A 12,992-nucleotide genomic window follows, 5' to 3' on the forward strand; every position below is an offset into this window, starting at 1 on the left:
TACCAGGTAGTAAGCTGACTTAGGATTTTTTCCAGCAAGGACACAGTGTAATACAGTAAATCATTACATCCTTGTTTACCAATATTAAACAAGGATAAAATGATTTACTATCTTTTATTATGTCCTTGCTGGAAAATGTCAATTATTTGTCGTCACTTTGACGTTCAAAAAACGCCTTGCTAGAATTGATATACTCGAATAGTAATCTATATTTAAATAAAAAAAAATTTGAAGTGTTAATCACGTTTATTAAATAATAAGAAAATTCTACGCTAAAAGATTTTTATTGGTTGATGAATTGAATACCGCTTCATTGACTGCTTGAATGAATCTATGAAAGATGCGCGGCCATCGTTCCCTAAACGCTTTAAAACTTATTTAAAGGTGACCATTTTGAATGTTTATCATTATTTTTGATATTGAATATTATACTTCAGAATTTATTTTTTTTTAAATATTAATAATTGTTAATGGTTTAATAAACATGAAACTTTGTGGTCAAATTCCTGTATTGTGAACAATTGCAATGGATTAAAATTAGAGAAAAAAGAAACGAAGGTGTGCATATATATATTTTATGTATATAACTTTTAGCATTTCTTTTATATATTTATACGGCACATTCTGTTTGACGGCCATTTAAAGAATATCCAGGGATTAGAAGTCGCAGTCATCTTGTTTCATCGACTCGAGCCGCGATTATGGCGATAACCATCTAACCAGTGTTTTTCGGACTCGGCAACACCACCACTGACTCTACCATTTCGGCATCACCACCCATCATCACCACCATGCCGGAGCGAACGGCAAACACGATCCGTTTGATTCGACTATCATCCCTTTCTGTCCTCCCACCCTCGGGAATCGTCGCTTCTCCCTTCACCTCGCCTAGCCTTTCCGTGCCGCTTATTTTCTGCCAGAAAGCAATATCCGTTATGGGCAATAAACGCAACCGTATCGAAGTAACTGACGATCATTCGTCGAATGTCCAGTGAGAATTATACTCCTTTTAATAAAAATATATATCGATCGTTTTTATTACGAAATTAATGAGGCAATTGAACTCTGGATTTAAAACTTGTGCAATTTGAGTTATAGGATTTTCATATTTTCTCTCTTTAACGTTTATTTAAAACAAATCAATTTTATTATTATTACTCCAAAATATTTTATAAAAAAATCTTCTCTTTTAGAATGTTTTAAATTATATGACAGTCTTGATACAATGGAAAAAATCTTAATTTTAAAGAAATTTGTATTGATCCAAAGAAATAATTTTTTGTGACACGAGCAAAGAAATATTTCTTTGAAATTTAGATTTTTTTCAGGATATAGTAGATTTTTAGTTTGCATAATTCTTGATTAGTTTTCTTAGTAATTATTCTGTGCGCGATCGTCTTTTCGTAAACTTTGGAAGGAAAAAGGGAAAGTCTTTTGGGTTCGACGAGATTTGCGGAGGTGTAGACTCGCGCGTTTTAATGTTTTTGCCCTTCGCCGAGGGTCGGCACCCTCGCGCATCGTGTTCTACCCTAGCCGCACGTATCGGCCGCACTTTCGGTGCTCCTCCTAGTCTCACCCGCGACGGAGCACATAATCCTGATATCTGTCGGTTTTCGGGCAATAAAACACGCGTCCCATACAGACGGAACCCCCGCTGAATCGCTACTGCTTCCGGCTGATAAAGAAACGCACGGCAAGATATCGGGTAATCGCGTGGTCCCCTCATCAACCGATGTCATCGGCTTTTACCATTTTCTCAAAGTCGGCAGAAACGGACGGAGTTGCCACAACGTATAAAATCTTTCAATTTTAGAGAACTTGAGAAATTTTATAAAAAGTTCTAGGTAGATTAAAATTAAAAGAGAAGATATTATTGAGAAAATACAGTGATCATGGCGCAAAGTGTGCCGTTGTTTAGGTCGTTTAGATTCTTATCCATGTGCCTATCATTGAATATTACGCTTATCGTGATTACGACTGTCCGACGTCTATCCCGCCTTTTGAGCGAGGCGTTGAACCGCGCTAATGTATTCGCACGCCACAAAATACCCGGAATAAATCTATGATGTTACACACAGACGTGCATCTTTATTTCACGACATTACAGTATCAAGTCGCGAGCAATGCGCTATTCAAAATTATTGACCATCTTGAAACGGCTTACCTAAGGCCGAGCGAGACCTCCCTCCTCGGTCCGTGAATACTTATCGGGCGGATCGAAGCGTTCAAAAGATCCGCTCGGTGGCCGCGAGGCAAAACGCCAGGCTATTCGGCTATTACGTTTCTGCATACGAGAGAGAACCCGGTAACCAGATCGGGTGGTCTCGAATGACCCGCGCGCTCACCCGAGGAGTAAATATTTTCATATTATTTTACCCATGTAATTCAAGCGTCGCAAATCTGGCGTTGATCGCCAAGTTTCGGCTTCGGCTTCTTCGAAGATTCTCACGTAGGAAATCGGGACTGTATTTTACATCCGTTTCCTATCCGGTAACGTGCCTCGATAACTCTCGATCGTGAACAGTGTGTATATAGTTTTCGCACGACGACTCACGCAAATTCTCTTTCAACGCTCTCAATCCGAAGGGTTATAAACGTGGCAAACAAAATTGCGCAGTGCGCGCCGTTAAGCGGACGAAGTCCGCGAATAAAGTATACACGGCGGATGTTAATAGGATAAATTAGTTTATCCTACGAAAACATCCCGGCGAGATGAAACAGATCCGCCACGATCTCCATATATCGCGCGATAGATTCGGCCTCGGGCATATTGTCGAGTCTATTGAAGACGCGGCGGATATTCCTGTGAATATCGCCGGATGCCACTACCCTCATCTTTAGATCGGATAAAAGAATAATACGCAAAAGCGAAAAAGCTTTCGACTTTACGACGGTTTATATACCGTCGTGGAAAAAGGAAACGCGATGGGGAGGAGGAAGGCTTGAAAGAGGAAAGAGCGGATAAGACGGCTGACCCTTCTCGGGATGTTTCCACTCGCAAACTGGATTTCGATGACCGATCTCCATTTCCATATGGGTCGTGAGCAGGAGGGTGCCGAGAGCCGCCACCAAGAAGTTGTCACTGGGAAATTGATATTTGAACGAGCTAGGCCGCAGTCCCATCGACCGCCGGCGACGGAGAGCCGGTCGAGAGAAACTTTCGCTCGCGCGTCGATTATTCCGACTCGCAAAGTTGGAATTCGGAATCGATCGATCGTTGGGACACGCGTGTCTTCCTCTGGCGATGTTACAATTTTATACCGTCGACATCGATTCTTTCCGCTTCGCCGCGAATCGACGTCGGCGACCGGAGCACGCGTCGTAATTCTTCTTTCGAGTTAGTTTCAAGCGGAGGGGGACCCTCCGAAATTAGCATTCGCACAGGATGCACGGTCTAACTACTACTATCGACGTTGCCTCCAACTATAATCGTCCGAGTGGGTACGGGCTAAGTGTAATATTATTCAACACACAGCTCTCACAGTATGGATATCGAGAGCCGTAGAGCGCAGATGCCGTCCGTCGGAGAAGAGCGCGCGAGCGCGCGTTACTGGAGCGACCGCGGCTTTTCTAGTAGGTGCCTAAGTAAGAACCCTCCTGTCACGGATAACGGGTGTTTCGGTTGGTTTTGGGCCCTCGAGAAACGCGTCCTGTGGAGATTACGAGCTCATCCAGACGCTCGTCCGTCCGCCTTCATGAATCGTAATTACGCGTTTACCGCGTTACACGCGCTCTGTCTTGCTCGCTTTACGCAAGTCGGATCTCCTCGAGGGGTAACAACTCGTAACCATCGTCATCGTCTGACGCCATTCACGTGATTAATTCGTGAATACGGATAATTAACGAGCAACCGCACCCAGCAGATTGACTAAGCGAACCGAGTGAGTCTGATAAACAAACGAGAAAAGAAAATTTGTCATCAAGACGGAAAAATCGTCAGGTATTATTAACACTGTTATCATTTGTGTTGTGGCCGAGGGGCGAAACATTTAGATAGAAACGCGCAGGAAAGTAATTATAAAATTGCGATTTATTACGCGCGAGGTCGAGTTGTTACGAAGGAAAAAATGTCGATCGCAGTAGCTGGTATTACCGCAGGAACGGGAATAGTGATCGTTTTAACGAACCCGAAGGCGAGCTATTATTAATTTTTCCGGAGTGGAAGCCGGTCATTCTTGGCGCAGCCCGAGGGCCACGAAGGAGAGCAAGTGCTGCAGGTGGCGAGAATGGTCAATATAACCACAAAATGTAAATCATATTGCTATTCCCGGAGGGCTCCTTACTCTCCCTCTCTATCTCTATTTATCTCTCTCCCTCTCTCTCTCTCTCCCTCTCTCTCTCTCCTTCGCTTGGCTCCGGGTATTAAGCACAGTCCGGGTAAGACGCCCCGACTCTATATTAGTTTCCACGGGTTCCCTGATTGGATTCGGCTATTACGTTTCCCGCACTGATTGTTTGCGTCCAACAGATACGATCCCAAAGCGTTATCTACAATCGACCGCGATGATGTTTCAATGCTGACGTACAAAATACATCTCGAAATTTGATTAAGAGCAATTTTCCCTGTTATGTATAGTTAAAATCACGAAGAATACGCATTACTCGAAAAAACTATAAATATGTCGATTTTACATTGGAATAATTCAGTAAGTTTGATGTTACTCGACTCCGAAGGAATTCTTGCGGATATCTCCGAATAAATCAGTCGATGCTAGGATGCTTCTATACGGCCGAGGTTAAATAGTCTCGGTACCGCATTCTCATACGGAACCCAGCGATTTCTGACCTACCCGCTGCCGCGGAACTCGATATCGGCGATCGAGATCTATCGTGTCCTGTCGGGCGGGCGAGCGTGTTAAACACACGGTGAACTTCGGGAGAGAGAGAGAGTGAGAGAGAATCACCAGTCAACGAGTCTTCGACGTGGGGAGTCCACGCCAAGAGCGGTCAGAGGATTTCTGAGCGAGCGCACAGTGGTAGCTGATGTATTTTGACGTGCCCGATGAGAGAGGCCGCTCTCTCTCTCTCTCTCTCTCTGTCTCTGTTGACTGCATTATCTAATGGACCACCCTCTCCGCCTTCCCCTTTTGTTTCTCTCCGTCCCTTCGTCTCTCTTTATCACTCATCCATCTCTATCCTGTGCTCCCTTCGTTGCAGCCTTCCTACTCGATGCACGACAACTCGGCGTTTCACTTATCTATGATCTACCGCATCGGGAGAGGATCATTCGACGAGTTGCATACATCTCGGCTCTGGTTTCATAATCGACCGCAAATTTCTTCTCTTTTCTATTACGCATCTTATGTAACCGCGCGATGTCATCGGCGCACGCATGCACATATGCAGTAGTCGATCTCATCCCATGTTGAATTAATTGCTGAAACACTGCGACAAATGTTTTGATTGTACCACAACAAGGAATATAAGCAAAACGAATTCTGATCATACGAGACAGAATTCTAATTATCATAATTGAATTACTGGTCATTTCGATTATTTGACAAAATTAATTACAAGTGTGATTTGTATTTTTTAGTTGAATCTATATGAGAATTCCAATTAATGCAACAAGACTTCTTCCAGTTGAAGATTCGAACAAAAATATTTTTAGATTTCTTAGAAAATATATGAATGAATTGATTTAACGATTTATAATTAAAAGCACGGAAATATTGGATAACATATAACTGAACTTCGAAGTAGGTATGCAGTTACATATGTGCTTAGGGATAATTAAGATCGCAAGAGATACATGAGAAGAAGATAGACCGCGGATGATAACGATCAAGAATACCGCAACGTTTTTCCACCGACGTTCGTAGGAATGTAAGAAAGAAGCTAGCGTTGAAATCCTTAGATGATATTGCCCCGATAGTTACCGGGTTACCAGCCCAGAGCTCTAAGCGCGAGCCTCAGTACCGAGCGCGCTCGATTTGGTCGAGAAAGAAGTTACGCCGCAGTTACATTCAAGGCGAGGTAACGTGCAAAAAGCCCGAGCATCTCCGATGAGTACCGAGAGGAAGTAAGAAAAGAGGGGGAGAGAGAGAGAGAGAGAGAGAGAGAGAGAGAGAGAGAGAGAGAGAAGTCGTGGAACAGCAGAGTTTTTCGCGATCGGCAAAGTATTGTCCGCCGTCGTACTCTCGCGTCTCGTCGGAACTCGAGAGAGGAGAGAGAGAGAGATCGTGCGACCGTGACTCTGGAATCATCCCTAAGACCTTAGACCCCCGCGCAACAACGTCCGCGCCCAGCCATCACCAACACCGTTCCGCGACCCGTGTAATCTCTCTCTCTCTCTCTCTCTCTCTCTAGTATCCGCTAGCATCAAATTACAAGTTCCTCCTCGATCTACGATCCGCTGTCGTCGTCGCTCGATTGGTACCCTTCGAAGGACCGTTTCTGTCGAGTTTGCACAGCGATCACGAACGAACTCGTTTAGACATAATGATTCCTGTCGCCGAAGCGGCAGCGCTAATTCGGTATTCACGAAATAATATCTCTTTCGTGCCACAACGACTGCAAAAAGAAGAAAAAAAAAAGAGAAAAACTTTGTAACGCGTACTACGTATCCGTGTTACATATTTAAAGGATATTCTCGACTAGACTGTGTTTAAGAAAAATCGGGACAATATAGTCAACCACATAAAGGGATCCCGTCTGCGAGTTTACAATCATGGGGATCGGCGCGAGAGACCCTCACGCGATTGCCTAACAAAGTATCACGGAAGAAAAAGACTCGTCCTTCGTCGCGAGCCTCAGCAGAAACGCAGATCCGACGCGAATACACTCCTTGTCCTGGCCTGGCACTCAGCGTGTGGACGACGTCGTCGAATCCTTGGAGCAAGCAGCCCCATTCGGGGCAATTCTTTGCCGTCTCGCGTGTATCCTTAGTATGCAACGTATGCAGTCGGTTGTTACCGAAGGAGTGGTTTGCTGAGCGGCCAATGGCGAGTGCTCGAGCTAATTCTAGGGTGCCGCCGCCGCGCCATCTTTGCATCATAATGCTGTCCCCCCGTGCCCCGGCGCTCACTCGCGCTCTCTCCCCCCGTTTCCTCTTCACCGCCCCTCCCGTCACTGCGAGAAGTCTGCCCCCTTCTTCCTCCCTGCCGCTGCCGTCCCGCAACTTCTTCCCTCTGCCCTCCTCGCCCTCCTCACCGCCCCCACCCTCTCCCACTTTCTCTCCACCCTTGTTTCGTTTCGCGTAGGAAAGAAAGAGAGGGCAAAGAAGACGAAACATCAGGTGAAAGAGAAAGAGAGGGAGTGAGAGAAAGACAAAGAAAGAGCGAAAGAAAAGGAACGAAGAAAACGTCTCGGAGGCGCGTTATGCCAAAGTGGATAAGGAGAAGAGTGCACGAGAGGGAAACGGAGAGGTGTATAAGGCAGGGAGGAAAAGGAGGGGCACACGGCCATGGCGAAGAGGTAGAGGGGACGAAGGGGTTGTCTGCGCCTTGTCTGCCGGGAATCAATCACGTATCAGTGATGCTCAACCAGTGGCCACCTGCGAGACACGATCGATAGGATCGCGATACCTGTTTACAATAGCTCATCGATGGTATCCGCTGTTACTTTGAACCATAAAGTCACGACGGATCCGTGAACGTTCAATTTTGATCCCTGACGTCCAAGCGACAACAACGCTTCCGCGATGTTTCATCGTGCACATGTATACACACACACACATTCACGCGCAACAAGATTTAAGAAAAAAATTCGTGAAAAATATTGCCGCGATGTGCCGGTGTGTGGCCGAATGAGAAATACATTTGCATCTAAAGTGGATGGATGCCTTTGCACGACGATTTATTTCCACGGCGGCAATACGATCCTCTGATTACCGTTCCAGAAATGACGCGCGAGTGGAGGGCGATTAAAGCCGCGTGCCCTAATCTCCATGCTATACCGGCGCGAAAGCGAAGGGAAGGTAATGTCGTCGTACTCGAGTACGCCCACGGCGACGTGGTACCTACGCCTCGCGCTACCGTCTTACCTGTCAAGGTAGGGTAATGTTAAATCGAGAGAACGCGAGTAGGAGCTACCGTCTTCCGCTGAGCCTACCATTCTGTGAAGAATCACGACAGATCCATTTCAGCGCGTCAATCGACTATACGAAGAATCCGACTAATGCATATAGAGTAATACATATTAGATATAGTTAAAAACGAACAAGATAATTCAATGTATATTTTTAAATAAATTTTTTTCTTTTTTTTTCTTTTTTTTTTAATAACAACTCTTTCGATACTTTAAAGAAGCGTGCATTTGTGATATTGTTTTTGTCTTTAACGGCGCGGCGTCTCGGAAGGTCGAAGAAATAGAATCGAGGAGGCGTAATCGATCGAACCTTAATCTTTTTGCCCTGAGGTATCTTTTCGCGGGATTCGGGCGCAAGAACCGGTCAACGTCTCATCGGACGGAGACGCGCCGCGCCGCACCGCGCCACGCCACGCCATTATTCGTCGAAGCTGGCGCAACGAGGAACGATTAAGGCAGAATCGTCGTCGAACAAAGCCGGAGTCCGCGAGAGAGGTCGAGCCAAAAGTGTCGAGGGCCGAGATGCGCCCAAGAGAAGATACAATGGCCGGACGCGTCGGTTCACAATGACGGAAAATAATTAAAGCGGGCAGGGGAAGAGAGCCCGTTCAAAGACGCCGACGCGGGGGTCTCCTCGACCGATCAAACTGATCGCCTATACGTTGTATCTGAGTGCGAACCTACGCGCACTCCCGTCGCCGCCGTGACGAATCCACGCCGTCCTACACGTGTATCTATAACGTTGCGCGCGCGCATGTGTGTGAGTTCCGACACGAATTTGTGTGCGCGCATCGTGGTGGATTGATTTCGTATACGTCTGCATTGGCGACAAAGAACGGGACATTGGAATCCGGAAAAGAAGTCTGAAAGCGCGGCGACCAGAATGAATGGTCTGACACGAAAGAGCGAGCGAGCCTGCGTTGTTGTAATACTTGCGGTGAACGACAAATTGCCTTGGAATGCTTCGTGACACAATTTTAAAACAAGTACAAAGAGAAACTTTATGATTGAGAATCCGTCTCGGATCAAATCACGTTTTAAATTTTCCGCTGAATTTATTTTAGAACTGCAATTACTTTGAAAATAAAATGTCATATATGTGTAACTTATATTGTACTTACATGTTTTATTTTTCATTAACATTTATTTCTTTTGACTATCTAACGTAAGTATCGTTAAAGTGAAATGAATGAAGAACTTGATAAGTAATGAAATGCAAAGAGCAGTTTTTCCTTCTTATCGTATTTTTCTTTTTTTATACTCATATATTATGCAAACACGGGAGTCCAATGCAAGCTCCCGCAGTATCTTTTTAACGGCGTGACTCACTGTGAGAAATCGATAAACGATTCGTCTCGGGCGTTCGACTCGACCGGCTACCGTCGGATTCACGCACGGTAGCTGACGAGACGATCGGACCCCCGCTTAGACGTGTACTTTGAGTTTTGGGGCCTGCCGTGCTCGGTGTGAAGCCCCCCGCTGTAGAATGATACGCCAGGATAATTCCATTGGACTCTGACCACGCCGGGGTTCCGCCACCTGGGGAACGGAGATGGTCAGTGCGAATTTGCCGCGTATTTTCATCACCTCGTTCCGAAACGCGTGTCAACACATTCACGAAATATACAATACGTCACAAATAATAATCTTTATCAGTCATGCTATAAATGATTGCCTTATTCTTTGTTGCAGTGGTTTACCAGAAACGCTTAAAAAAGGAACGGCGAGCGAGGAAACGGCTGCAGGAGCAGTTGGACCTGGAGATCAAGAGGCGCACACAATTGGAGGAGGCCCTCAAAGCCACGGGTGCGTCCTCGGAGCAAGTCAGAGCGATTACCGGTATGTGCGAATATGTGTCGCCTTCTCTATATGAACAAGTTTTCAAAAATCGACAAATTTATATTATCATCGAAATTCGAAAGTGTTATTTACCTAAGAAGAGCTAATATTTAAAAGCTCTCGAAGAGAAGTTTTACTTATAAAACGCTCTATTCTCGCACTAAAAACTCTTCGCTAATATCTTGCTTTACAAAAAAACGTTTCGATTTTCATCGCGTAGATTAGACACGAGATCGCTGCAAATGGACGGGTTTTCTCAGGATTTCGCGAGCTCGTCGTCAGTCTCTCCGTTAAGAGCCCCGGGGCCAGCGGTGATCTCGGAATAAATTAATTAATACGCCGAGGCAGAGCAAACAGCCTGACACCCGGCAGAATATGATTCCTTACTTATCCCCTGCCGGCGGTGCAATCCCTCTCCGTCGTCGACTGGCTGATGGCAGCCTGTTTCCCCCTCCCCCCCCTTCTGTTGCCTCTCTCCCCCATCGTTCCAGCACCTTGACTAGGTACCGCGCGCGTCTCGCCCCTTGATCCTCCGGCAAGTAGAAGTAGCAGCAACAAGCGGCACGCCACCCTTCTTCCTGTCACTACCAAAACTCAAACGCGAAACCCTTTAAGTGAAATCTCTTATTCCGATATAATGTTTCGTCCTGGCTCCTTCACCTCTTGCCTCCTCACCGTCTGTCATTCCACCTCATCGTTTTCGCGTTACCTCCGTTGCCTCCGTCGCCGTCGCCGCCCGTCGTTGCCGCCGCCGCTACTGTTGCCGCTGCCGTATACCTCACTGGTACCGCTGATTAATCCTGTCAAATCCAGAGAGTCGCGATACTAATTTCAAATCAAACGGCACGTCACTCCGCCACTTGGGTGTCGGGGGTGAGTCGTGAGATGGTCACGGTCTTATGAGTTACTTAGAAGCTTCGCTTTCCTGCGCTGACACATATCAAATTTTCTCATCTATTCCGCTCGCGCACGTCATGTCGAGAAAACAGATTTAGAGACGGAAACGGATTTTTTTTTTTTTTAACATCGGCGATAATCGGGCGATTGCTATCTTTCTATGACGCAGAAAACGTAACGGCGGAGGCGCGCACGAGTTCGGAGCCGCCGGAGGCTAGCCCGGTACATTCTCAGTCGCAGCAGCAGTCGTCGCAACAACAACCGCCGCAGCAACCCCTTCAGCAGCAACAGGCAGCGGCCCAGCAGTACCGGGAGGCGCAAGTACCGCGTCCTTCCCAGCAACCGTCGACACCGGAGAAGCCCGCATGGGGATACGGGCTGGATCTCATCGGTAGCCAGGCGTCGGCCTTCTGGCAAAACTACCAAGGTCAGTTCTACCAACGGCACGCTACTTCACCCTCATCGTACTCTGTTGCGTTCGGTTTCATCGTCGATTCGCGGTTCCCACGGTGTTCCCACGGAACCGCGCGCGCGCGCGCGCGCGCGGAAAAATAAACAGGGAATACTCTTAAGCCGCACTTATCGTTAACGGAGGATCGCGATAGCCATGTCGTTCCCGCCTCCGCTTCTTCCTCCTTTCCGATATCTCGAAACATCCCGGCCGTGTCCCAATACGTTGTATTGCTTTTGAGCTTCACTGTTCACTATTGAATTACACATTACCTCAGCGAGATATTTTTAAAAGAATTCGAAAACGCGCGCGCGTCAAAGAGTAGCCTGACGGGAAAGAATAAAGCAGCCCAAGAAGACCAGTCTGTTATCTACATTGTAAAGTTTATTCGAGTAATTCGAGAAAGTAGCAGTCGCGTGTTAGAAACTTGAGGTCAAGGGAGTACGGGAAGGGGGAAGAACGATTCGAGAATCCAGGCCCAGAGCCAGCGGCGGGATCCGCTAATTCGGATAATCGCATTCCCGTATTAGGATCCACTCAATTTTTCTGATCTTCCGGCCGAGTGCTTTCGATCCTCGATTACCCTGACAAAAAAAAAAGAGAGAGAGAGAGAGAGAGAAAGAAGAAAAGAGAGGAGATTGACCCCGAGGGCTAGAGAGACGGTGGAGCGGACGGTGGTAGTATGTCGTGGTGGTATCGTGCAAAGTAAATTATTCGAAAGATCTCGAGCGAGAGCAATCACGCCGCCGGCAATAACAACCCCGTGCACGAAGAGGGTAGGAGGAGGGAGAGAGAGAGAGAGACGGCAAGGAGAGGGGGAAGGAACCGAGCAGGTCCTGACGAGGAAACACGAGGTATTTGAATAGGGTCCCGTAGCCACTCGGGCATCATGATGCGGAATCCATTTGCAATAAACAACAGAGATTTAGACGGGGGTAACGCGGGAGAGGAGAGACGAGTCGAGCAGTAGCGTCAAGATGGCAAGAGGGGATGGGAGGGGTGATCATCGAGAAGAAACACGGGGGGAAAGAGGTGGTTCGACGTAATGTCGTCTGAGGTGGGTACTTACGCCACTGAGGGGACCTCGGGGGCCGCGCCGCCGCCGCCGCCGCGTCTTCGAGTCATGCATTCTATACGAGCGATGGCTCTCATTCTTGTCACATTGTCAATGAAGGAAGTGTTCCTTGTAAGCTTTAATCAGTAATTGATAAATCTCCCCCCCCCCCCGATGTAATCTGAAAATCTCTAGTCGTTAAAAAAATATTTCGCGTACCATGATAAAATATAGGTCGAGTCTTCCCTTTAAGAGAGATCTGTTTCTTTATCACCGCTCTTCAGCTTACCCTAAATTCCCCGACCATTTAGCTCTGGCTACTATAAACCCTTTTGAGAAAGAGTATCTATTACTGCTAGCAGTATCGCGCGCGCGCGTCACATCCCTTACTTTTCCAATCATGCGATAGCAATTCCGCGATCGTGTCCTCGCATATAGCGCCCCACTCACATGAGCGCCACTGGCTGTAATGCAGAGTTTATGCACATCTCTCGCAAGTAAGGAAGGAGCCGTAATTTCCCCGGCGGCCAACGCGGCTCTCGGTGGCGTTACCTGTCCTCCCTTCCTTCTTCCACTCTCACGTTCCCTCCGCGCTTCCCTTAAACCTCTTCCAGCCTCCTGCGATGCCTCTCCCGCCCTCTCTTACGTCGCGTTGGTCTCTTCCTTTCTCTCTCTCTCTCTCTCTCTCTCTCTCTCTCTCTCTCTCTCTCTCTCTCTCAACAT

At 47.0% G+C, this 12,992-nt stretch overlaps 1 protein-coding gene across 1 annotated transcript in view; it reads left to right on the forward strand.

The window, feature by feature from the left end:
* dac (dachshund family transcription factor) overlaps positions 1–12,992 on the forward strand; it is a 199,349-nt gene that overhangs the window by 176,324 nt on the left and 10,033 nt on the right. The window contains exons 9-10 of the mRNA XM_018542011.1: positions 9,721–9,867; positions 10,934–11,191. Coding sequence (XP_018397513.1) covers positions 9,721–9,867; positions 10,934–11,191 — 405 coding nt within the window. The remainder of the gene's footprint in view (positions 1–9,720; positions 9,868–10,933; positions 11,192–12,992) is intronic.

Source organism: Cyphomyrmex costatus, unplaced genomic scaffold (assembly GCF_001594065.2).
Source record: "Cyphomyrmex costatus isolate MS0001 unplaced genomic scaffold, Ccosl1.0 scaffold301, whole genome shotgun sequence".
Taxonomy (NCBI): Eukaryota; Metazoa; Arthropoda; class Insecta; order Hymenoptera; family Formicidae; genus Cyphomyrmex; species Cyphomyrmex costatus.